The sequence below is a fragment of the Poeciliopsis prolifica genome, unplaced genomic scaffold (genome assembly GCF_027474105.1).
Source record: "Poeciliopsis prolifica strain line A6 unplaced genomic scaffold, Auburn_PproV2 SCAFFOLD021, whole genome shotgun sequence".
In the NCBI taxonomy this organism is placed as follows: domain Eukaryota; kingdom Metazoa; phylum Chordata; class Actinopteri; order Cyprinodontiformes; family Poeciliidae; genus Poeciliopsis; species Poeciliopsis prolifica.
Window position 1 is genome coordinate 4,055,194 of NW_026562396.1, and position 27,155 is coordinate 4,082,348.

At 40.3% G+C, this 27,155-nt stretch overlaps 3 protein-coding genes across 4 annotated transcripts; 1 reads left to right on the forward strand and 2 right to left on the reverse strand.

The window, feature by feature from the left end:
* Nucleotides 1-4,211: 4,211 nt before the first annotated feature.
* stk16 (serine/threonine kinase 16) lies at nt 4,212-9,802 on the reverse strand. Its single transcript, XM_055045061.1, has 8 exons — nt 9,711-9,802; nt 9,162-9,288; nt 8,753-8,972; nt 8,535-8,668; nt 7,731-7,818; nt 7,000-7,128; nt 6,740-6,861; nt 4,212-6,375 (listed from the first exon to the last, which is right to left on the reverse strand). The coding sequence occupies exons 2-8, from the start codon at nt 9,245-9,247 to the stop codon at nt 6,237-6,239; spliced, it is 918 nt and encodes a 305-aa protein (XP_054901036.1). The 5' UTR covers nt 9,248-9,288; nt 9,711-9,802; the 3' UTR covers nt 4,212-6,236.
* Nucleotides 9,803-9,817: 15 nt separating this feature from the next.
* Nucleotides 9,818-13,058, forward strand: LOC129369560 (PEST proteolytic signal-containing nuclear protein-like). Of its 2 annotated transcripts, none has more exons than XM_055045063.1 (5): nt 9,818-9,917; nt 11,152-11,378; nt 11,660-11,728; nt 11,814-11,869; nt 12,069-13,058. In XM_055045063.1, the coding sequence occupies exons 1-5, from the start codon at nt 9,854-9,856 to the stop codon at nt 12,175-12,177; spliced, it is 525 nt and encodes a 174-aa protein (XP_054901038.1). In that variant the 5' UTR covers nt 9,818-9,853; the 3' UTR covers nt 12,178-13,058. The 2 variants fall into 2 exon arrangements, with proteins under 2 accessions (XP_054901038.1, XP_054901037.1); XM_055045062.1 differs by having other exon boundaries at nt 9,828-9,917; nt 11,149-11,378.
* Nucleotides 13,059-13,347: 289 nt separating this feature from the next.
* On the reverse strand, nt 13,348-20,792 carry LOC129369561 (interleukin-18 receptor accessory protein-like). Its single transcript, XM_055045064.1, has 12 exons — nt 20,705-20,792; nt 20,412-20,574; nt 20,071-20,221; nt 19,775-19,940; nt 16,657-16,728; nt 16,362-16,491; nt 16,136-16,284; nt 15,335-15,472; nt 15,051-15,152; nt 14,857-14,964; nt 14,622-14,737; nt 13,348-13,705 (listed from the first exon to the last, which is right to left on the reverse strand). Exons 1-12 carry the CDS (start codon nt 20,790-20,792, stop codon nt 13,472-13,474), a joined length of 1,617 nt encoding a protein of 538 aa, XP_054901039.1. The 3' UTR covers nt 13,348-13,471.
* Nucleotides 20,793-27,155: the final 6,363 nt, after the last annotated feature.

A 27,155-nucleotide genomic window follows, 5' to 3' on the forward strand; every position in this document is an offset into this window, starting at 1 on the left:
AAAGAAGTGGATTTGGTGCATACAGGTGTCATGCCAGGGTCGAGGGTCAGGTCAGAGGTTGACATCATTGCTTGTAAATGTATTATTGATGCAAAAAAGTAGAAAATTGAGATTTAACTTGCTCTTTAAACCAGTCCTTTATTTAAAAATTAATAAAGAAATATAGGCCCCCAAACAAAACAGCCACAACGTTGGCTAAGCTCTTGCTATGGGTGTGCCAAGGATAAGATGTTCTGCTGATCAGCATGTGCGCCGCCATTAAAATCCAGTCCGAAAATGCGCAGAGACAGACAGTCACTCAAGCAGAAATTCTTGCAAAATGTGTAAGTAACCCATTTTCATAATACATGGTTTATTTATTAAGAAGCGTGAAAGTGTCTGTGTATCCCTTTTGCACTCAGTTCCTTTACTCTAATACCACTAAATAAAATCTGGTGCAACAAACTGTACTGAGGAGTCATTTAGTATAAATGGAATAATAAAATAAGATCGCCACAAAGATTTGTTCAAAACATTAATGAAAGGACTTATAAGAGAAGTAGCTAAGACGTTCATGGAAATTCTGGAGGAAGCATCAACAACTCTACTTCGATAATTATCAATTGTGCAATATACAAATCAGCCGTATGAGACAAACACGAAGCCATAAGGTGAAGCCTTGTGTCGCCGCAATCTCTTTAATTTTGAACTACTTGCCTTTTGTATTTTCCAAGGTTAGAATCCATTTCTTGAACTATTAGGCTATTGCCAATAACGTCAAACTCACTACTTTTAGACGCTAAGTTTTTAAAAATCAGTAAAAATAAATATTTATGTTTTGAAGTAGCTGAAGACTCACAATATGTTGTTATTTTGAGTATTGGCAAAAGTGTAGAAAAACAAGATTTTTGCCTTTTATGGTGGTTGGAGTAACTTGTATTGATTTTAATGCTGCAACTGCTCTTTTTAGCTTCCTGTTTCAAGCCATTTTCTTGCTTCTTCGCATCAATCAGGCAGCTACACAGCAGGTGGAGAGAGCCTGTAAAAGAATCTGCAACCACCAACCTGAACTACCTGTACTGACCTTATGTGGCAAATAAAAAACTATCGATCCTCCTCTCCCCCAACTCCCTCTTTAAAAGACTTATTGTGGAGCTCCATTCCATCTAATCACTTGGCAAAAGAGTCCAGGGTCTATATAAAAAATGAATAAGTAAATAAATAAATAAAAACTCCTGGACCAACATGTTGCTCTCACCTTTTGTAGATGAAATTACCCGAAAAGCTGTTACAAATCAATATAATCAATGCAATCAGCTAACTGACACAGGCAATCTCCTGCCAGTAAGTAAAAATACCCCTGATGGAGATCTTTCAATATCTAGTGCCATAATTGCCCCCCAGGGCGACGTTAGGTGTAGCGTTTTGTACACTTAATTAAATTAGTGAGCTCTGTGGACTGGGTGGGTGGCCGGCCTCTCCGAGAACGGATAGGTCTGGCCTGGTGCCAGTAATTAAGGCAATACCTTTCTTGATTACGCCAATCCCCCTTAATGAACTCATTATGCATTTTAACCCAAACACTCCCATGAATTAATGAGCGTGCAGAAAGCTCCTGGAGGGAAACAACGCCCTGATCGCAGGCAGAAGTCATAACTCATCCACTCAACGGGGCAGACGTAATCTCCATATTTTACTCTTTCGGCTGCAGCCAAGACCAATTTGGACTCAAGTGACAGCAAAAGTTCTGACTCTGGCCACATAAAGCCTTAAAGAAATAAGATCTCCCTGGCAAGTAACAACAGAAACTCACTAGATGACTTTACAAGGTTTTACCGGAATCATAAAATAATTCTCTGTATTTAGTCGGGCTTGTTTGGCCATTTTTTACTGAGACGTCCTCATGGCTTCCAAACGTGCAAAACGATTTAGAAGATTTAAACGCACTGCAGGCGAGGAGCAGGTTTGCGCTGACCCATAATGCTTCGCTAATTAAATAATCCACTAATTGATGCATTGCCAAATCAATAAAAACTGCAGATGGTTTATATATTGTGAGACCAGTTTGTGCAAGAGGACTTGGGTGAGGCTGCAGATGAAATACATGCGGTTTAAAGTGAAAAGACAAGGTGCAACCAACAGCACTGCCCTGTGAACGAATGGGAGAGATCCTTACAGTTGTCCTTAGGTTCAAAATAATTGACCTTGTGGTTGTGTTGTAGGACGTCACTCTGCCCCTCAGAAGACCATGATTGTCAATTTAGAGTGTGAACTCCCTAGATCCATTTGTCAGGGAGTTTCTGGAAGAAACCCAAGAAGATTTTCTTATTTCAAGCATAACAACTTCTTTGGATATTTGGATGCTAAAAGGCATCTAAATTGTAAACATGTGGCAGATCGTGCTCTATTTACGATAGGTCACATTTGCAGGCCTGAACCTGGAAAGGCAGAAATTTTTATTAAATGTAATTGAAGCAAAGGCACAATGTAATATCTCGCTTATTGGAGAGGAGCTAACTGTTGTAAATCCACCTGCATGAACAGTTTAATATTTGTTTCCAAGCATGCCGCCAGAACACAGAAGAGTGAAGAGTAAATTCTGCCTTATTGCCAGATGAAGGTGGTATTTAAAAGTACAAAGCAATATTTAAACTTACTTCAGAGGCTTTGCTTTAGAATCAGACAAACTCTCATTACATCTAGGGTGGCTCACTTCATATGAAACAAAAACCAAACAGATAACATCCTAATAACAAACAGATTTCTGCATTCCCTGCGGAGGAGATGCCCAGAACAAATAAATGTGTGGATAATTTTTTATCTAAAAGGAAACAATCTAAAGTCAGTACACCACTTCTGTTATTACAGATAGAAACGACTGAACAGGCAGAAAATCTGTGTGTGGTGATGGACTCACACCTGAGCCTTCACAGACACATACGCACAGTTACAAAGTCAGACTTCTATCGCCAGCATGAAACGACTAATGTCTGAACAAGATCCAGAAAACTCGTCATTGCAGTCACATTGACTGCAGCAGTGCAGTATAACCAAATACGTTTAAGATCAGTTGTATTAATCTTCCACTCTGATTCAAGTTCTACTCTAAAGTCAGTATGGTTCTGATTCTGCATCCCCAGAATCAGAACCATAGAGAAACAGCATTCATCTTGTATGCTCCAATAATCTGGAAGAAACTTCCAGAAAACTTAAAAAGTGTTGAAACTCCATGTTCCTCTAAATCAGTGCTTCTCAATTCCAGTCCTCAGGCCCCTTGCTGTGCATGTTTTATATGTCTCTATTTCAGAACAGCTGATCCAAATGATTGCATGACCTCTTCTGCAGTCATCAAGTACTGCAGAAGCCTGTTAGTCACCCACAGATTCAATCCAGGTGTGTGGCAGACGGGAAACACCTAAAACATGCAGAGCAGCCTGAGGACTGGAATTGTCTTTGATAACAAATGAAATTCATAAAACTACAGCCTGTCCTTCAATCTCTCATTGATTTCTTTTACTTTGCTTCTGGAATGTTTTTGCTCATTTGTAGTTTGATTTTCCTTTTTCTCATGTAAACCACTTTGAATTGCCTTCTTACTGAAAATGTGTCAAACATATAAACTGCCTTGTCTGGTCTATAGGTGCTGGCTGAAGCTGGTTAGACTGTCATTATTCAGTGAAATCATGACCTGGATGGCAACTCTGAAAACCATCTTTGCATAAAGCAACAGATTTTTGTTACAGCATTTATGTAACTAGAGTCCACTTTGTTTTTCTTCTACTTTACACATTTGACATTTCAGGAGCGAGCAACTTGAACGACACAGGAGTATTCAACAAGATCAACGTAGCGATGCAGCTCATCTCATCTATACATTTCAGTAATTTCTATTCAAATAACCAAAAAGCATATTTTCTGCATGAAGTTTGAACTTTCTGCCTGTGCATGTTCAGGTTTTCTATGAGACCTCCAGCATATTTTTACACTCATTAATCAAGATTCATTTTTGCTAAGTCTGTATGCAGCTTCTATTCTAACTACATCAGCGATTGCTTAAAATTTTGATTTAAGTCTACAGTTCAGTTTCAAGATTTGTTTTGCCCTTTAGTTTTTTTAAAACATTAAAACAAGTGAGACGGAGGCCGTCATGCTGGTCTGGTGTGACATTCTGCTTGCCAGCCTCACCTTTACGCGCCATATCTCACTGCAACACCACTTCTGGACAGCAGGGGTCTCCATTGGCTTGTGTTTATTGACGTATAAGTAGAGGAAGGAGCGCTTGGAATAGAGCAAATTACAGGAAGTAGTTTTATTTCATAATTATTAAAAAGTATACAGAATACAGAATATTACATATTTAGCATTTATACACTCATTACAGTGCGGAAAATATGAGATGTTTTTACCAATTTCCTTCAATCATAAATAACCTTTAATAACGACTGACTCAAATCGTTGCACTGTCTTACCAGCAGCATTGAAGTAGGTTTTAATTTGCAAAGACACAAGACTGTACAGTCATTGCTCGAAACCAACTGTTGCATCAAAAGAAAAATGTTTTTACAGCAAAAAGTCAAATAAACTCCAACTGTACAAGTCAAATAACAATTTGACTCTTCATGGTCAAAATATTACTGCGTTACAGACACAAAAGCAATAAATTAATCATGAATGCCAAACGTTTGTTTTTCCAGATGCCTTGGTAATCCTCTAGTGTGGATCTTTTGTTATGGAAGCATACCCTGAGAAAACTAAAGTGTGAAACACACACACACACACACACACGCATGCGTCAGGAAATCAAAACTAAACACAAGTAATTCTGTAATGCAAAATACTAATTTGATTAAAACACTATTACAAACATAAAGATGACAGGAAAAGAAAAGTGTTATCCTGCAGTAGCATAATCCGTACCCCCTTGACGATCTGTTGATAGATGTTTTTTATGGGATTACTGAATCTAAAAAGCCGTTTTCTTGATTATATAACCTTTGGTCTAATCATCAGATTTTTTTATTTTATTTTTATTTTGTCTTACTTCACCAACTTGTGACGCAAGGCACAGAATCTGGAATTGTAAATAAAGTGTCAGTACGCACAGATGAATAATGTCAGCACCATGTAGACACATACTGCACCGGTGACTCCAATTGGAGCTAAAAGATTGTGATTATAAACAAGGAAAACGTGAAGGTGTTGTCTAAAAATAACAGCTGACATAACAGATGTTGGACCAAAACTGAGGAATAATAAATAAACATTAGACCTTTTTCAGGCAGAATGTAACCCAGCATGCTAAATTCAAGCAACATTCATTCACTGGAAAGTTTCAATTTCAATAATGACAATATTAATAAAAACTAGAACTATGTCCAACAAGAAAACAATGCTTGCTTCATTTTTTTTTTCAACAGACATAAAATCAATTTCTTTGTTAAAATACATATTTCAAGCTAAATATTAGACATTCAAACTTCACAAAGTTGAGTCTCTACAGTAACTGTGCCTTATGTGTGTCAAAGGAAACAAATTTAGGTTGTCTATTAGTGCAATCAGCTGGCAGCTGATTCAGCTTCTTTGGAATGGCGATGCAGTCACTGCATTGCTGTGCCCAAATGTTGCAATATATTGCTTTACTGAAGCAGGTCAGGAAGCTGCAGGTACAAAATATACACCATTGGCTATTTGTCCCAGATTAACTTTGGAAAAAGGAGGATTTAGTTATTTACATGCTTTAAGGTGTAAATAACTAAATCCACAAGCCACTTGCTCAAAATGTACCTTTTTCCATAATCTATATGTTGATTAATTTATTCAGAACACATAAAGCCAACAAGATATAAAATGATGAATGATTTTGTCTGCTTTCTGGTAAACCCAGCGAGCCACTTTCCCTTTTTCCTAGATCTATTTAAGAGCTAAAATAAAATGCCGATCATTTAAGAAAAAAACATGAACTATTCATCCTCTTTAACAACTATTAAGAAAGAAATAAAGTGAAATTATCCCAATACCAACAATATGGTAATGCATTGCACTTCAGAGTGTGAAACAATTTAAGGCATTTGTTTAATTTTGCTTTAAAAGGATCAAGCAATTAATTAGATCGCAACTGTCACAATTAAAAAACAAACAAACAAAAAAACAGAAACATTTTACACTTTAAAAGAACGAATAAAAAGGTGAGATTTCAACCTGGAACTAAGCGAAGGTACACTGACGTGGTGAAGTGTCCATGGCGCAACATGAAGGAATCAAACCATGTTGGTCTGAGTGTTTGGACTGCGGCTCTGCAGGTCCTGTACCTGATCGAGGACCCAGCCGATGCCCGGTCGCTCCTGGGGATTCGAAACCATTATGGAGCTCAGCAGCAACTGGAGACCATTGGAGTAACTGACTCAAAAACAGACAGACAAAAGATTAGCATTGTTTAATTCACATGCAGAGATGCAAATGTTGAGCTAATAGTTTAGATTCGAATCACAAACAAAAATATTATTTGATGTTATTTTACTGAAAGAAGTCTTCATAAGCAACAAGACGAGCTATACTTCCAAAAGTAATGCTCTAATTTGATCAAAAAAAAAAAAAGCAAGATGGTATATTTTAAGTTACAACTTCGTTGTGGAGCAAAGTACAAGACAGAAGTAGTGAAAGAAAAATGCAAGAAGTGTAAAGAAATCTTGGTTAACAACTGCTACAAAACTTTAAAATTTGTGGTGAGTGCTCATCACGTTGTTGCAGTTTGAATACTGACCTGCAAGTTGAAGGGATGGTCACTGGATTCTGGACAGCCAGTGCAACACTATCCCCCTTCTGAAAGATCAGATCATAAGGGCCCTCCAGCATCATCATGCAGTACAGCACGCAGCCCAGCGACTGGAGGTTTATGAAAAAAAAGATGTTATTAGCTGAATTAAAAATGTTCACTTTTGTTTCAAGCGTCAGAGACATGCAGAGGCCAGTGCATAAAACAAACTGGACCGTTTGCTCAAAACGGGAGGGAAGATGTCTTACCCAAATATCAGTACGCTCATCTATAATGCAGTGACTTTCTACGTTAAAAAGCTCAGGAGCTCTGTAGGAAATGGTACATCTTTGGGCTGCCCAGTCCTGTACAGTCATGGCTTCTCTGGATCCTCTGACCTATTTTGAAAAAAAAAAAAAATTAGACCAATTTATATTATAGTCCCGATAGGGTGAGTAACACCTAAAAGTAAATCTAGTAAACTTCAACGTTCACAGCACAAATGAAAATAAAATGCAATTTTTGACACCATTTCTGAACACCCAAGTTATGAATTTAAAGAGAAATGCTTTTTTCAGTCATTCATTAAAAAAAAAATCTAAATTAACACATTAAAACAGCACTGTTGATTTGAAAACAAAATACATTACAATGGCTGCCCTGAGAAAAACTACCAGAAAGACAGAAGATGTTAGGATGTGAACCTCATCTTAGGAAGTTAACAGCATCAACAATGCTAAGCTGCCACCTAGTGGTGAAAAAACAGAACCATTTATTGAAAAAGAAAGCCTGTTTATAAGTATTCAGTATTAAGAATCAATTATTTGCAGAGCTTCTGGCTACTGTATACTATGTTTTGACACTTCTGTCTAAGTGACAATACGTGTCACACTCTGTTGTCAAACTAACTTCGCAATTTTATAGGTGGCAATCACCATGTGAGTATATTTACAATTGATAAGTAAAGATTTTCCATCTTTCTATAGATGTCCACTCTTACCTCAATTCTTGCCCGGTTCATTGAGCCCAGATCCATTAGAACTGGCCTGTCTTCCTCATCCAATAGAACATTTGTGGGTTTCAGATCCCTGTCAGATTAAACAAATTGACACAAATGGTGGACAAATTATAAACACTGAAAGCTAAATTCCGTAGTAATGACAAACTTAGGATGTTTTGTCAAAAAAAGCAAACAAACAAAAAAAAACAGCACATCAGCAGACTTGCTAATTTGCACATTTTTTCAAAGCAGTTTAGTCAAATATTCACACACATCACACTTATCACACTATGTTTTCAATAATCAAAAGCCTTAATCACTTATTTTGTGCTTTTTTATGATGGACAAGCAGATTGGGCATGGATGAATTTACTAACTAATCTTATTAATCTGTTCATGAGCATAAATATCAACTTCTGTAGTTATGATATCAGACAGACTGCGTGTTAACATATGAGATATGATCAGCCGTTCCGCCAGATCAGTCAGATAAACATAAATGCTCTTCACTGTGCAAACATCGCCCCTGCATAATGTCCATCTTTAATAAGAAATTGCAATGTTTCTGTAGATGGTTATGTCTTTATTGGACTAAATAAACAAATATTTACTTAAAACAGCTGCTAAAACAATTGCATCTAAAAGATATGTGAAACTAATCTGTATTTCTTTACGGAAACCTCTGTGATCATGTATTCTACATAGACCCACTTGCGCTTTGTGCTTTGGCACATAGATGCATACAACTTCACATAAAATAAAACAAATACAGTTTGCTCATCTCTGAAAGTTGAGCGACATTACCTGTGGGCATAGCCTTTGTCGTGAATCGTCTTCAAACCACAGCAGATTCCGCGGAAGATTTTCAAAATCTGGTTTTCAGGCATTGAGCTCCCTTTGTCTCTTAGCTTCTCAAGGACAGACCACAGGGTTCCTTTCTGCTCACAAATACTCAAACAAATCAGAACAGGATCATATTCTGAGAAGTTTCCTTTGTCGTCCAAATTACAGCATCAACTTACTCTAACGTAAGGCAGAAGTAGCCAGGCTTCTGTCTTGCCTCCGCTGTCAGAGAAGGCATATGCGACCAGGCTCAATATGTTGGGATGATTAAACAGCTGATGCATTTCCACCTCCGTCTGAGCCTCCTGGCGAGCCTGGCGATCATGACATAAGATCCTCTTCAGAGCGTAGAACTGCCCGTCCTTTGCCCCCTCAACCAGATCAACATAGCTGAACCCACTGAATTGACATTGGAGAGAAAGCAGGTTAGAGGAAGCCTGACATCAAAAGGGGGCCAATGTGAATGTTAGAGTATGTATTAAAAAAACAAACAAAAAAACCTTAATTAAGGCTGCAATGTAAGAGACAGAGCTTATATTTTCCATGACTTACAGTAAGATCCATTACAACACAATCAAGTCAACTCACCCTTCATCCAATTTCTGGACAAAGTAGTACTTTTTGTTATCAATGATGATGGAGCCACGAGAGCATATACACAGGGCCTGTCCCATGCCGACATGTACATTGTTTAACCAAAAACTGTGAAAATAACCTAAGAGAAACAACAAACACATTAGAAAAACATGCATGAAGACACAGGGCAACTGAATTTTTATTCTGATTTGTTTTTGATAGGCTGGAACAGTCTGACAGTGAGCACTGCATCTGACGTTTCAAAGCTCAAGGAAATAAGTTGTAAAACATTTCAACCCCTGGGTGGATTTACAAAATACCAGGGAAAAGGAAGTTATGCGACATTATTTGGCAATAATGTGGATCAATGTGTAGGATATTAGTCGCATGCTACCTTAAGGTAGCAGTGCAACAGAAAACGAAGGTTAGCGAACACAACACTGACAATATTTTTCAAGCAATCTGGAATACGGTTACCGTCTCAATTTCTTTTACATGTGTTATTTAAACTGATCCCCTGACAAAATGCTTTTCTTAACTTGGTAACGGAATATTTCTTACCCGCTTCTCTCTTTCCCTTACAAGTTAGCTTGCTACCATTTTTTGTGTTTTTTTTCCCCTTCTGCTGCTTCTTCTTCGTCTCTAGTTTGCCAACATTGTGAAGTCCATAAATCAAACAGCGCCAAAATAAAGACTAGTGGTAGATGCCAGAGAAAGATATGATGGCGGATAACAGGCCTAACAGGAAAAATAGCTCCGACGACGGAGGTGATACTTGTGCTGTTTTCACGTTTAAAATCTAGTTAACACATGAAAACTGTTAAATAGTGTATTGATGTGCTACCCATTAGCTTAAAAGAAGCTCGTCCTACAAATAGACGTTTTGTGAACTTCAACGAGAGAACTACATGTTAGCTTTAGCTGGCTAGTGCTAGTATCGTTAACGCTGGATTAATGCTACAAGTAATGTTACTTAAAGTGTCTTAATGAGGCTACAAACCATGAGCGAAGAGAATTACTGTTCATTTACATGAGTTTGGGTAACGGTCGTCTTTTGTTGTTTGCTAAGTTAAGCTAAGAATTTGCTATGCTAACTTACGAGAGGCAGTTTCAAGGTAAACGTCTTGATGCAAGAGGAATTGGACACAATAATAAATTTCTGTTTGATTTAGTGATGGCTAGAATAAAAGAAGCAACTGCATTCAGCATTTTGGCTTTATTTTATCATTTTAATTTGGCTCGTGTTAAATGCCAGATTAAAATATGTCTAATTAAAAATCACACAATCAGTTATTTGTGTGGTTTGTATCTGACTGAAACCACTATTAATGTTTTGTTTGAATGCATTGATAATAATAATAGTAGTATATTAAATATAATAATTAGCTCCTGTTCTTTTTTAAGAATATGCTCTGTTTATGCTGCATCATAGTAGTGATATTCATGTGCATTCATTTTCACAAGTCTTCAATAGACTTTTTAATATTATTTTTCATATGAGATCATTGTTTTTTGTTGTTGTTGTTGTTGTTTTTTCTCCCCCAACACATCAAAAACCAATTACTCGATTTAAGGAAAAGGGATTGAAATAATCTACCTACACTACTTACTATGTAGTGTAGATAGTCACTACATTGTGACTACCTTGATATAAACTATAAAGCCTGCATGATCAGGTTTAAAGGCACTTGAAAATGTCTTTCAGAAACTAACCTTTTATTCTAGAGTAATTTGACCTTCACTGTCACTGTTGAGAAGGCAGCTGCAGTGACTTTAGTGTATCAATTCATGTTTTCTTCCTTACTATCTGTAGCTTTACTAGTGTTATCCTTGGCTTCATGTGTGGTGTAAACTCTATCAGCTACTGCCATTAACTGTGACGTTCATAAATAAGACTTGTAATCTGAATTTTAAGCCAATAAGAACTGAAATTGTAGCTTTGAACACTCCCAGATCCCGCAAAGCAGTTGTTCACCTTGGTGAGTTGTCTTGCCTCAAGCAGGGCCACAGGAGGAGGAGGACAGAGTGAAAACTAAGCCTGTCTCTTGTAGCACTGGGGGAGGAGATGGGACTGCTGTCAAACGCACATCTCAGCATCTTACCCCTGAAGACGAGGACGAGTCCTCAGCAGACCAACCAGCACCATGCAAAACCTCCAAAATTGGCTTCAGCATGGGCAGTAAGATGGCGAAGAAATCAAACCCTATTTCTATCAAACTAGGAGCAACGGTAAGTGTTAAGCGGTGTATTTTACAGAACACATTTTGTGCAGATAGTATTGTGAAAATAGTTGCAGAGCAGCCTGAGCCATGGAAATTTTGAGGCAGATTCTATTCCTGTGTTTGGGTTTTGAAACAACCTAAAGTTGGTTGATTATTACATGAATGGATGGTATTTTTTTTTACTTAACTCTTACTAAATATGAGGATGTCTTTTAGTCACATATCAAAACCAGAATGTGTGATGCTGCTTTGCTGTTTTACTTCATTTTTGTCCCCGATCTGTTCCAGAAACCCAAGGAGACAGTGCCATCACTTCCTCCAAAAAAGCTGGTGTCAGTTTTTAACGAAGATGATGATGTAAGTACTTGCTCATGAAAAAAAAAACGTCGTATGGAGTGGAATCGATGAAAAGTAGCTGATGTTAGTTTTCTCCCTTGTACAGAGCGAACCAGAAGAAATGCCTCCAGAAGCAAAGATGAGGATGAAGAACATTGGGAGGTACAAAAGCTGTGACAGTTTTGCCCCCTTTTTTTTTAGTAAAACAGTTTTTAATTTTCTGCTTTTTTCCAAACAAAGGGGAAAAAAATTGTGAAAAAACAAAAAACCTTTTCATGCGGTGTATGCAAACATCTGCTTTCAAATGTGTGTTGAGTTTTTTTTAATATCTTGATGTAAGATGATGAACTTATCTTTTCAGGGAGACCCCAACATCTGCAGGCCCTAACTCCTTCAACAAGGGCAAGCAGGGCTTCTCTGATAATCAGAAACTCTGGGAGAGGAAGCTGAAGGCCCAATCTGACAAGTAGTAAATCACTGCCACAAACTTCTGTCACTAAATAATATTTCTATACTTGTTAACGATGTGAGATATCTACGAAGGCTCTCGTTTTTGTCCCTGGGTTTTTACGACTCGGCGCACAGCAGTGGAGGCTGCTTTCAGCCTTTCCCTTGTGTTTATGCTTCTAACCACAGCTGGTTGATCTTAACTCAAGAGGTGAAATTGCCCGGTGCCTCTGTCTCCAGAGATGTGAAGTGGTTATGACGAAGGGAGAAGTTGGCCAGAAAATAATTTACAATTTTTTTTTTGCTACGTTTTGCTTTTGTTTTGTTGGCTAATTGGATGACTGGGATAGTTCCTAATGTTACCGTTCTTGTTCCCTCCAGGCGCTGGTTTAGTTTAATCCTAACAAGCACGTTGCTTGTCTGATGTGTAAAAATGTACATAGTGACAATGTTTTATTTTTTAATCCACAAACTCGACGGTGGGTTAAATTGTTAAGTGTCTTTATTTGTTTTGTTTTCGGATTAAATTCTTTTTTTCAATTTAGATCCTGACTTTTACTGCACAGCCCTTTGCTTTCACCAGCTCCTTCGCCTATGACACTTTTTTTTCTCTCCATTTCTGCCTCATTCAGCCTGTCAAACATGCAGCCGAAACCCAGGTTGTCACGCTTGCAGTAATTGTTCTCTGTTGTCAAATATTTAAACATTGGATTGTTACCATATACGTTTTCTTGGTTGCTCTTTTGTTAAAATTAGGTACTTTCCCAAACTCTTTTCCTTTTGAATTTTGATATTATAACTCATCAACATGTTTTCCCACTACCCAAAATGTATAGTTTTGATTTTTCTGTGGATTACGCAGCCATTCGTTCTGACATCTCCGAATAAAATATATCAACACCTATTGCTATGGTCTTTGTTTCAGTCTTTTTTTCATATTCAATCAGTGAATATAAATAATAAAAAAAAGGTTTTCATTTATTTATTGAAGCAGTAGGAGACATCATAAATTACATATCTATATTTAATAGTTCAGTTTTTATTTCTTTTCATAGTTTTAAACAGGAATTGATACAAATTTGATGAGATGGATAAATTCCTGCAGATGGAAAATTTGTATATTTTTTTTCCTCCAGAGCCTTTTAAATTAACACTTGCTACACCTACATGTGCGTCACCATGAAACCCCTCTTCACACATTTCTTCGTTCAGACTCAAGTTTAGCTTTCTGATACAATCTTTTGGTGACGCACATTTATGAAAACTGACATAATGAGCAGAGTTCCAGCGGGGAAACGTGTTTCCCTCTCGTCAGGCTCATTGCAAATGCGAAGCCATCCTCGTTCCGTCAGCTGGCATGGCTTTCTGCAAAGAGATCCAGAAGCTCCTGGCGGCTGTGGAAGGTGCGTCTGTGCTCCACTGCAGACTGGGAAGCACCTTCAAGGCTCTTTGCACCAGTTTGGGCAGTGGAGGTTCTGGCTGGATGAAGGACGCCGACGTTCCTCTGGTCCAAATCAACAGCATCTTGAGGGCAGAGTTTTGCAGTAAGGCCTAAAGATGTGGAAGAAGATGTGAGTCACTGGGGTTGAAATGACTTCGCAGTGAATCAGGATGGTGAACTGAAGCATTCAGAAACTACAGAGGATTCTTTGTGTTTTGTTGTGGATTGAGCTTCTTTGTTTTTCACACCGGTACCAGTTTCAGTTTATGTCAAAACAGCCACAAAAATGAAACCAAGCTGTTTTCGTATTACTAACAGGATGCGTATAAACTGGATTTTAACAGTTGTGGTGTTTTCTTTTTTTCCTTTAAAAGTCCACAAAGTTTTAGGAGGGGAAAAATTACGTAGAACTTGAGATTCTTGAGAATTAAAAGCAGTGGGAATGGTACAGGCTTGCATTTCTTATGATATTAAAAAAACAAGCAAAAAAAAAAAAATCCATTTAAATCCATAAGAATGTAAATAAAAAACTTAGGTGGAATTAATTTTCAGTAATTATGTGCAATGCAAAATCACAAAGCATAATTTATCATTTGTCCCATGAAACTGATAAATCAGAGTTTGAACAAATTTACCAATTTCAGCAAAACTTAAAAAATTTTCATCCTTGTAGCATCGGCTGTGAGCTGTAATCACAACAAATGTCATGTTTATTTTAGGCCTATCCACACTAAGCTGCACTCATGCAGTAAATGAGATCAAAGTGCTGAAAAAGGAAGTTGCTTTCGAGTTATTTTGCAAGGGTACCATTCTCATAATTGATCATTTTCTATGAAAATATAGAAACTATCCTTTTAAAAACATCAATTTTTGACTAATTGATTGATAACAGACTCAGCATCAAAATTTTTAAAATTGTGAGGTTTTTGTGAATTGTATTTTCCAGTTTCCAATGCAGTGCACACATTCAAAAAACAAAAAAAGCAGGAACAGAGATAGAAACCCCTCTGAAATACGCCGGCCTACCTTGACTCCTGATTCCAGAACAAACACAGCATCGCTGCTGGCAAAATATTCAGCTGACAGGACACAGATGAGCATTCGGCTTCTGTTTATAGTGAGAACCACATCGTTTGTATAAGCTGTAAAGCAAAATCAAACAATTCACTGAAACATTTGCGTACACAGGAACACACACACACACACACACACACACACACACACACACACACGCACACACACACACCGCTGATGCTGTTACCTCCTCCTGGAAGAATGTCCCTTTCCAGCAGACAGACACGGTACCCCCACTGGTCCTCCAACACTCGTGGCAGCAGCATTTCTATCGGTCCCTCACAGCTCCGCATCCCTACATTTGATTATACGAAGGAGACAAAACATTACTTGTTTTGCTCTCTTTTAAATCCAAACAACGACGCGCATATTCGCTCATACCTCCTGCATCACTGTAAGGCTCGGAGGAAATGGTCAAGCCATTCGCTGCCTCTGCTGATGGACCCGTCCACACATATGACACAAAAACATCAAATTCCTTCTCTGTAAGGTAAAAAAAAGCATTTAAATTTTGAAATAGGAATGAAAACATTATTATTATTATTATTATTTTCTACCATAATCAACATTACTGTATATTATCTGAAAACTGCATTGATTTACTTGATAATGAGATCAGCCGTGTGTGTCTGTGTGTGTGTGGGTGTGTGTGTGTGTTTTCTGACCTCCATCGTCTTTTCCCAACTGGAAGCGTGATCTGAAGATGAGCTGTAATTCCACCCACTTCACATGCAAGGTGATTCCCAGGCAGACTACCAGCAGAAAGCAGCCAAAAGGATACCCAACCAGTGACGGCCATTTCACTGGAATGAAAGCACACACACACACCTTGCAATTGGCATAATTACTACAACACACAATCAGATAAACTGACTGTGTATTGTCTTATTGGCACCCCAACCAGGCAATGAATTTTTTCAGCATGGGGAACAAAAACGTTTTGAAATGATTAAAATTCAACTAAGGCTGCGAAATGATTTGAACTTTGGCCTCTTTGGGATTGTGTGAGGAAGGGGAGAATTTTCTAAAATAATGAAAAAATGGATAGGTTTGGCTTAAAAATTACGATAAATAAAAAATTTAAATAGATTTTTTTTTAAATCAGGAAATTCAATCATTACAACATTTTGTTTAGACAAAAATGAACAATAATATTTTTATCTTGGTACGACTACCCGAGGAGCATTCTTCTTCATGTGTGTTGTTAGGCTGATATGGTTATGTTATCTTCTCAATCAAAACCTGAGCCTCTGTAAACCTATCTAGTTTTAAGCTGTAGGTTTTGCTTCATCACACAGTTCACAGCCACACAAGTTTTATTTAAGGAAACTAAACAGAATAACCAAAGCACCTTGTCACACCGCTGTGGCTGACTCAATTGACGTTTTTCATACGCAGCTATTGGAGTAACGATGTCATTTTAAAAACTCAAACACTGAATTGAAAATGCACAACAAATGAGCTACCTTGCTTTTTTTGTTTAAGTGTAATTGTGACGCTGCTGTTTCCCACAGCGTTGCTGGCGGAGCAGGTGTATGCGTGCTCCAGGTGCCGAGGCGTCACTTCCTTTATGGTGTACGTCTGCGTAACCTTGGTCTCTGAAAACAAGACTTCACTGGAATGCAGAAGAACATTCCCTTACTTTCTGTTTCAAAGCAAAACTGTAAGATGAAAGTGCTCTTATTTACTCACTGGTGTTGCTCCGAGTCTAACAGGGTCATGTTGTACCTATCTCCACCATAATTCATGAACCACTCTACTCTTCGAGAAATGTTCACCTCAAAATCAAAGTCTACCTCACATGTGAGGTTGTGAGGCTGACCTGAAACAGAAAACAATTTGTTTCAGATGTACAGGTATAAAATGCTTTGTTTAACTAAGCTGGGATATTCTTAATAGCCTATATCATTTACACAAAATATCAGGGATTAAAAATAATAATCTAAGATTTTGATACTAGTGCAGATAACTGCATCAAAGCACTTACCAAGCTCAACCTCCTCAGTCATGTTAGCAGCTGGATACTTAACCACAGGAGGAAACTTTGCTTTCAAATATGCTGTGGTAAAACAAAATAAAGTTATATTTTCATATTGCAAAACATGGGACTTCAAATAAGTTTATACTATCCAGGAAAAACTTTGTTAGAAAGTCTTACATATAAAAATGCAAACAGAAATAAACCAACATGTTATTTTCATCAGTCCTTTGGACTAAAACAGATTCATTTTTATTTCACGTTCCGCTCTATGTGAGAAATAAGAGGCCAGCGGATAATTCACCACAGTTAAGGTGAAGTCTTAGGTTTTATGAGAAAATTAGGAACCTTGATTCTGTCTCCAGATAGTTGGCGTTTGTGATGACAAATTCTCTTTGGTTTTCTCCAAAAATAACCTTGTGGTTTATGGCCCAAAATGTCAACTTTGACCTTTTCTGTCTGGAGAAAATTGTTGCAGAACTCCTACATTTGAATCAGGTGAAGGTTTGCAAACCTAAATCAAGCTGCCATATTCTTGTGACCATTTTTTTATTGTCTGCTGTTTTTATCTGCTGTGGTAGTAATGTGTGTTTTTGATCAGTGTATTGATGATTATGGTGGATGCATGTTACAGGTGAATGTAAACACAGGTTGGTGACTGGTGAATTACCTATTGGTATTAATAAAGTTGCCTAAACTAAACAATTTTTCTCACTTAAGAGTGATTGACTTCAAATTATTTAGAAATAAACTTTTACAGATCAGTGGGCAGCGACCAATGATATGTAAGATTATTGTTAATTTCTTCCTTAAAATGCTGAACTAAAGTGTCGTCTTTTATAGTGGTTGTCACATTTACTGATTGTTCAGTTAATCTAGTGGATCTAATTGACATCTTCAGCTTTTCCTCTTCAGGCATAAAAAATCTGTAAGAATGTCTGGAGTTGATAGTTATTGAAATTGTGTGTTTTTTTTAATGACTATAAATCCTATTTATATGAGTTTTGTTTAACAACTAAAAACAACAAAACAATGAGCCCAGTTTTTGTGTCTCACACGTTTTGGGTTATCACAGCGTTTGACAGATGTTGTCAAACGTGTTGTGATAAAATGCAAAACCAAATGTCACGCTCGCAAATTAGATAACGCTTTTGAGTGGAGAATGTAGACAGTGAAAGTGACTGAGTGTCTCAGAGGTGAAACATTAAAGCACTGGTAAGCCACAGATAGGGAACGATTAGATTAGTTTCATTTTTCTTTAAAAAATACTCAGTTTAAAGTACTGTAAAAACAGAGTTCTGGCAAACAAGTGAACAAAGGAGGATAAATGAAAGCACTGTTAACAGATAGGATTTCTTTAATATTTTCATACATTCATTAAACTCAATAAAGAGTTTAAGCAAAAAGCGATTTCAAATAGTGCTGTGGATTCCCTCATAGTAGCATCAGGTATTCACCTCTAAGTAAACATTGGACACTGCAGAAATGAAATAGTTACGATTAGGAAAATCAAAGTTAACAATCCGAGGGAAAAATACCCACAATGGGAATATGTCATTGAGACTATTGTGTGTGTCCCTATTGAGCCGTAAGAACGGCCTCTGTCTTAGAGCCACAAAATGTTGAAATATTCATTCTCGTCTGGCTCTGGCATGCCTCCAACCACCATGTTACTTAAACCCACATTCTTTCCTGTTCTTATGCTGGTTGTCTCCACTGCATTTAAGCGTTTACATTTATTGAGTTGTCCACATGCAATTAATTAATTCTCTGCTGGAGCTAAAAAGCACCCGAATCATCGTACATTATGAAATGTCCAGTAAGTGTGTTAAATAGTCTGAATTATCTCTTCATTTATCTCTTGGTTTATTATTATTATTATTGTTATTATTATTATTATTATTATTATTATTATTATTATTATTATTATTTTATTATTGCCATTATGAAGTAGATTTGCTGCATCTGCACTATTCAATTAAAAACACAAGACAAAGAAACCAGAAAATATTTCACATTTTAAACGAACATGAACTTTACATTCAAGTAAAAGAGCACCACTAGCTGTATGTACTCTCTGTTTAGTGGGAAAAGGAAAACCACAAAGTATGAGCATGAGCGCTCTCGCTAACAGTGGAAAAACTGAATCTTGCATTTCTGAAACTTCCTCTCTGCCTCAGACCTACAAACATCAGAAATGTGATGTACTGACTTCACATTAACTTTTTTTTTTAACCAATACATCTGATTTTAAAAGTTTGTGAAGGTACAATTTTTTTTAGATGATGTGCATTTATTCAACCCCATATGATATATATATATAATCTTCAATATGTATATTTCATATACTTTTGACACCTCACGTCTACCACAGCAGAGCAAAGGCTCCAGCAACCACACAAACAGTGAACCACTTTCTGCAGAAGACTCCTCCCAGTTTCACGGTTATCGGCGAACGAATTTATGGGTCGGGGGAGATAAGAACAAACCATTATGACGAACATGTCTTTCACTGGTCTGGTCTTTCACTGATCTAGAAAAATAGCTGCCGTATTTAAGGCTAATGCAACATGTTCCCCATATAATGAAGACCCTTTACTTTATAAAACTGTAAAGGTTTTTGAAGTTCTTGCAATCCTTTGAAAATGATTCTGCACCTGCTAAAAAGTGGATGCATGCAAAAAATGCAATCCTTTTAGTGTTGCTTGAAAGTCTAGCAGCAGGTGGACTTTGCATATGCATGGAAGAAATATGGCAATTTACGTTTAAAACACCCAGAAAATGTTTCTGCTTGAACCCATTTGCATGCGTTTGTCAATCCATTATTGAATGAGATGGCAAAAATGCAAGACTTATTTGTTTTGTCCACAGATTACACACACGCTGCGTGTTGCACAACTGTGACTTGGTGTTTTTTCAGTGCAGACTTTGAGTGTTCGTAGAGCAAGTGTGAGCAGTATGTCTGGCTTGCAGCACAGAGGAGGTTCTAAGTAATAAATCAAAACTTTCAGAATTGTCTTCAGACGTTTGCATCTTTGCTCTTAACATGAGTGTGATTCATGCACATGCATAAAATGCCTTAAGATTAGGATCTTTAAATGACAACAGAAATGTCGAAAAGTCTCACGTATGACTTTAACGTGGACGGCCCTCCTGAAGATCCAAGCCACTCCTTGCTCAGTTATTCGTCTGTCACAATGAAATACACCCGTGTCCTCTCTGTAGACAGTGCAGAGGTGGAGTGCCCCGTCTTTAACACAGGCGTCTCTAGCTTTGGATACGGGTTTGTTTTTCTGCAAGAAGGCATACAGGAGTGAATTTCTGTTGACATCTAGGAGCTTGTCGCTTCTTCCTCAGTTGTGATAAACAACCAGAAATGGATTCTGCAAGGAAGCGGTTTTGGGTGTTGTGAATGTACTTCACCTTGAACCAAATCACACCTGTGTTGTTATAACAGGCGTGTCCGGGGCAGGGGATGCTTCCACCAGCGTCAACCAGCAGCATCACGCTGCTCTCTTCAGGGTCAAAGCATCTCAAACTGGTTTTTGCGATGACCTGCAGAGTCGAATTTGACCTGCAAACAACAGTCAAGTGGAGAGGTGGGAGCAACAGTATTTCAATCAGACCACTTTTAGTGTGCAGAGCATTAAAACATACGTTTCAAGGAACAACACATAAACATGAACCCAACTTTCAAGGCACTTTAGTGAACGGAGTTAAAGCCCAGTCAAAATAAATGTTGTGACAATGACCACATTAGTTACCCTGTGAAGCTTCTGTTTCCTCCAGCATCTTTAGCCACAAACTCTTCCCCACATGTTTTGCCTTCATCAGCTTTGGCTCTCTTCACAGGGGACTTCTCAGATGGATCGCATGGCATCACAAAGACTTCCCCTTCCACAGCTTTGTAGTGATGAAACAGCTGATCTGCAGACAGGAGCTTTGCAACTGCATCAAACTCTTTTTGTTTCTTTGACCAAATTATTCAGTTGTGTATAAATTCCCGCTTGCTGGCATTGAATTTTTAGGCACTTTAACATAAAGCTGGGATGAATACCTGTCAAAATCCTCTGTTGTTTTTTCCCACAGCATCCCTTTGTGATAGTTGGAAAGAAAAAGTAAAGCAGAACGATTTCGGTTCGCATGCTCCGTCTCCAAAACCACAGGCTTGTTGATTTTGTCGCTAGAAGATATTGCAGATCTTTACATCGCACTAGTTGCTTTTTTTTATGACCAGCCAGAAGTGATGCTTCGGATGTTTTCTCTTCTTCATCTTAAACGTTATCTACCACTCTCTTGAGGGGTGAATCTCATGGTATTATTTTCAAAGGGGAAACTGCGCTCATGGTGGATTGACTCACTGTTTCCTGTTTGCTTGTCTTTGAACATGATTTCTATGAAATCTAACGGAATAGCAATTTCTTATGTAAACATAAGAAGTGGCCACTTCCACTTTCTATGTTTACATATAGGAAGTATATGGTGCCAAGATGCCTTTTTTTTATCTTGTGAAATAATTTGCTTGGCAATTAGCACAAAAGCAAAAATGTCACGCCCAGGCACGGATGGACACAGGGACTGAACAGTGAATACCAAACCAGACGTTTATTGGGAAATTGCTTATTCTTGGTCAGACAGGCCAGGGTCAGAACCGGGAATCCAAATCGGGATCAGGCAGTCTCAGGGTCAGACAGACAGGGGGTCGAAGCCAGGAGGTCCTTATCCAGCGGGGAGAGTCAGGGATCGGGGACAGGAGGAATCTAGGTAGAGACAGACAGGTTAGATACTGTGCAGTTAGCTCCAGTTACTACAGCAGGCCTGAAGGTGTTACCGCTGAGGGTTTCACAACAATCTGACGCCGTGCAGGAGGAGTTCCGTCCTAATATGGCAGCAGCTGAGGATCAGGCGGATGCCGATCAGGTGCGAGTGGTCACAGCTCAGCGGCAGCTGTGACAGGTCCCCCCCCTCAAGGCACCTCAGGACAGCCGACGGTCTCCCGACGACGGTAGAAATCCGGACGAGCTGGGGTCCAGGATAGCAGAACGCGCCACCCAGCTTCGCTCTTCAGGACCATAACCTTCCCAGTCCACCAGGAACTGGAGACCACGCCCCGACGGCGCACATCCAGGAGACGGCGAACAGTGTAAGCAGGACCACCATCAACAATCCTAGGAGGAGGGGCGAGGGTACGGGAGGACACAGGCGACTAGAGACGACAGGTTTAATCTGAGACACATGGAACGAGGGGTGGACCTTCATAGTGCGAGGCAGGGCAAGGCGAACAGTGACTGGATTGATGATCCTAGTAATGGTGAACGGGCCAATAAAACGAGGCGAGAGTTCTTACAGTCTGTTTTTAGAGGTATGTCCCTTGTGGACAACCAAACCTCCTGACCCGGTTGGTAAACTGGGAGCGGAGGCTCTGCGACGATTGGCCAGGAGGCGATTGCGTTCAGCTGTCCGGGAGAGGGCCGCACGGGTCTGTCGCCACAAACGATGACACCGGCGAAGGTGATGCTGCACAGCTGGTACTGAGAGTTCCGATTCCTGAGAGGGAAACAGAGATGGCTGATAGCCCAAGGACACCTCAAAAGGGGACATACCTGTGGCTGTACTGGTCAGGGAGTTGTGGGCGTACTCCACCCAAGGTAGAAACCGAGACCAAGAGGCAGGATCGTTACCGACAACACAGCGAAGGGCCGCCTCCAATTCCTGGTTAACCCTCTCAGTCTGGCCATTGGTTTGAGGGTGGAACCCTGATGAAAGGCTCACTGTGGCTCCTAAGGCTCGACAAAAGGCATGCCAGACCCGGGATGTGAATTGGGGCCCGGTCCGTAACAATGTCCACAGGGATGCCATGAAGACGAACCACATGGTGCACCAGGAGATTGGCTGTTTCCATGGCAGAAGGCAACTTGGGCAGTGCTACAAAATGGGCAGACTTGGAAAACCGTCAACAATGGTTAAAATAACAGAGTTACCTTCAGATGGGGGAAGCCCCGTAACAAAATCCATCGAAATGTGTGACCAGGGTCGTCCTGGGACCGGCAGAGGGCACAAGTAACCAGCGGGTTGTTTGTTGCTGGACTTACCCGATTACAAATGGTGCAGGCGGAAACGTACTGACGGGTGTCTTGAGCCATAGAGGACCACCAGAAATGACTCTGCAATAAGGTAAGTGTTCGATGGACCCCAGGATGGCAGGCAAACTTGGAAGCATGGATCCACAGGACCTCAGGACGAACACTTTCAGGGACAAACAAACGGTTCGGGGGACAGTCCGCTGGAGCGGGTTGGACCTGCTGAGCTTTCCTCACCAACTGTTCAATTTCCCAGGAGAGAGTAGCCACCACACATGAAGCCGGTACACTTCTTTTCACTTTCCAGAGCTCAGGGTTCAAATTGACGAGAAAGTGCATCGGGTTTGCAGTTCTTGGAACCAGGTCTGTATGTTAAGACAAAGTTGAACCTTGAGAAAAACAATGACCATCTGGCATGGCGTGGAGTTAACCTTTTAGCAGACTGAATGTAAGATAGATTTTTGTGATCAGTCCAGACAATAAACGGTTGTGAGGACCCCTCCAGCCAGTGGCGCCACTCTTCCAGAGCCAGCTTAACAGCTAGCAGCTCTCTGTCCCCCACGCTGTAGTTGAGTTCAGGAGGGCTGAGTCTCCTAGAAAAAAAAGCACAAGGTAGCAGCTTGTGAGCAGAGCCAGAATGCTGGGACAGAACTGCCCCTACCCCAGTGGCCGATGCATCCACTTCCACGACAAACTGTTTCTCAGGATCCGGGTGAATGAGGACTGGTGGGGAGGAAAACAGTTGTTTGAGTTCCTTGAAGGCCATTGCTGCTTCCGGTGGCCATGTGAAGGGCTGCTTAGTTGAGGTGAGGCGAGTCAGTGGCTGGGCAACAACGCTGTAGTTCTTAATGAACTTACGATAGAAGTTCGAAAAACCCAGGAAGCGCTGGAGTTGTTTACGAGTATTGGGTTGGCCACTCCACAACTGCTTTGGTTTTGGCAGGATCAGCTCTGATCTGTCCCTCCTCAATGACAAACCCCAGGAAGGTGATGGAGGAAAAATGAAAACTGCATTTCTCAGCTTTAACAAACAATTTGTTCTCCAGCAGCCTCTGGAGGACCTGACGAACATGACCAACATGCTCCTCCTTCGTCCTAGAGAAGATAAGTATGTCATCCAAATAGACGAACACAAAATGATTAAGGAAATCCCTCAGAACGTCATTAACAAAGGCCTGGAAGACAGCAGGGGCATTAGTTAGGCCAAAAGGCATCACCAAGTATTCAAAATGCCCTATGGAAGTTTTAAAAGCGGTCTTCCATTCATCTCCCTCACGTATCCTGACTAGATGGTAGGCATTACGTAAATCCAATTTGGAGAAGATGCTTGCCCCCTGCAGCAATTCGAATGCCGTGGACATAAGAGGTAATGGGTATTTGTTCCTAACCGTGATCTTATTTAATCCCCGATAGTCAATGCAAGGGCGTAATGTTCCATCTTTCTTCCCTACAAAAAAGAAGCTGGCACTCAGTGGGGATGACGAGCGGCGGATGACACCAGCGGCCACTGAGTCGTTGATATAGGTCTCCATGGCTTCCTGTTCCTGCCTGGACAGACTGTACAAGCGACTGTTGGGCAGCGGAGCATCTGGCAGGAGCTCTATCGCGCAGTCGCATGGTCGGTGAGGGGGGAGCGAGAGGGCTCGGGACTTACTGAAAACAGCTGCTAGGTTGTGATACTCAGGAGGAACCAATGACAGGTCGAGGGGATCCGGACTGTCACAAAACCCCCACAATCAGGCTGAGCAGCACGAAGACAATTATCAGAACAGGACAGACTCCAACTAACTATCCTTCCAGCAACCCAATCAATATGGGGATTATGAAGTCTCAGCCACGGATGACCCAGCACCATTTGAAAACCGGAGGAAGGGATTACTTTAAATCTGAGAACCTCTCTGTGGTTCCCTGATGTTATCAACAGGGGGAGTGTCTGACATGTGACAGAAAACAAGAGAGAACCATTAAGACCCTTAGCAGATAATGGTGAGCTGAGGGGTTCAATGGGGATGTTAAGTTTCTTAGATAAGTCTTCGTCAATAAAGTTATCCTCAGCTCCAGAATCAATTAAGGCTGTTAATGAGTGGGAAGTTGACTGGTGGCAAAGCTCAACATCAATAAGCAGGCGGCTGGTAGAGACCCCACCTCTAATGAGCCTTGTCTTTTGGCCGTACAGGGCAGCTGGAAATTCTGTGCCCAGGTTTACCACAATAGAGGCAGTCTCCTGTTTGAAGACGCCTCTGTCTTTCTGTGGCTGTCAGGTGCGTTATACCTATTTGCATGGGTTTGTCATCAGGGGGCGCTGGAGCCTGTGACTGGGCCGGCGGGAAAACAGGGGTGGCGCTGTTGCGCTCCACCGCAGGCGGAAACAGCCGAGGAAGCGCTGAGGCGGACTGGCCGGGTCGCTCCTGGCGTCGCTCACGAAGTCTGTTGTCTAAACGGATAGACATTGTGATTAGTGAGTTCAAGTCCTTGGACTCATCACTGATGGACAAACCGTCTTTTAAGGCCTCAGTTAAGGCTTGATAATACACTCCTTCCATCGTTCCATTTAGTGTCAGCAGCCAGTGTGCGAAACTCCACCGAGAACTCTGCTGCACTACGGGAGCCTTGGCGCAGCTTCAGCAAGCGTTTGGAGGCATCCCCAACATGATCCGGGTGATCAAACACCGTGCTGAGTTCTTCAGTGAACTGTTTAAAGGTAAGGGAGGTTAACGGTGTGGTGGAGTCAAACGCTAGCGCCCAGGCTAAAGCCTGATCCCTCAGCAGTCCCATGACATAATATATTTTGGATAAATCGGAGGCAAAGGCCATTGGTTGCTGATTAAAAACCATCCGACATTGTAACAGAAAACCCCGACATTTTGACAGTTCACCTGAGAATGGCGGGGGATCGGGAACATACGGACCCCGTGAACTTGCCGGAGTGGGGAGAGCAGGAGGATCGGCCGGTAAGGAGGCGGGTGGAGGAGCAGCTGCAGCAACAGCAGCTGACGCGCCTGACGGTCCTGGACTTGAGGAAAGCGCAGAGGTTAGTTTTTCTACCTGTGAGGCCAGCTGAACGATTTCCTGATGGAGAGATTGGCTGGCCGCTTCTAGTCCAGCGAGCCGATGAACGCTTTGCCCAAGCACGACTCCTTGTCGGCTTATGATGTCCCTCAGGGCGGCAGGGGGTTGCTGTTCAGTCTGGTCCATGTGTTTAATTGGTCAGATTGTTCTGTCACGCCCAGGCACGGATGGACACAGGGACTGAACAGTGAATACCAAACCAGACGTTTATTGGGAAATTGCTTATTCTTGGTCAGACAGGCCAGGGTCAGAACCGGGAATCCAAATCGGGATCAGGCAGTCTCAGGGTCAGACAGACAGGGGGTCGAAGCCAGGAGGTCCTTATCCAGCGGGGAGAGTCAGGGATCGGGGACAGGAGAGGAATCTAGGTAGAGACAGACAGGTTAGATACTGTGCAGTTAGCTCCAGTTACTACAGCAGGCCTGAAGGTGTTACCGCTGAGGGTTTCACAACAATCTGACGCCGTGCAGGAGGAGTTCCGTCCTAATATGGCAGCAGCTGAGGATCAGGCGGATGCCGATCAGGTGCGAGTGGTCACAGCTCAGCGGCAGCTGTGACAAAAAAAGGAAGAAAAAAAATATTAAAAAAGGTCAGACAGAAATTAAAAACTAGAAAGTGGATTATATATATATATTTATTTATTCAAATATTTTTTAAATGCAATTTTTCTCTTATAAGTTAATGGTTAACCCCACATGACCTGTTTGAAATGACTTTTCTAAACCTGACCTACATCATCGCACCATGTCTTGTGTTCTTGCTCCATGCAAACACAGCTCTTGATTCAAATCTGCTTTTTCATTTTTGCATCCCTGTCACACTTTGCATCTCCATACTGTGTAATTCGGAGGACAATGTCAAGATGCAGGTATGTACTTTCAGATCATGTCACATGAGCACAGCACCAAAATTATGTGGACGAGTTTGTTCCTATTGCTTAATTACAAGCTGCTGGATTTCCATACAATGGGGGATTTTTCTGTGCCTCATAAAACACTTTTCCACTACCAATGAGAAAAGCCTCTTCACTTACCATTTTAATTCTGCTTTTTAGACCCACCTCTTCTTCGTAGCTTTCAATCTGGTATAAGTGGTTCGTTTTAATTTTATTTTCTTCATATGTATTCTATTTTGTATTTCATATTGTATTTTCCTGTTTCAACATTTTTCTTGAGTTTTATTTCTATTTGTTTTTGTTCAGCTCTCAGTGCCTGCTGTATTCAAAGTTCTTTGCAAAGAATGTTGTCTTGGCTGCAAAGGCGATAACAGAAATAGAAATCAGTTTACAAAATGCCAGAAAATCCCATATGCAATAAATTAAAAAAATAAATAATCTTAATGACTAAAATTGAAGTAGGA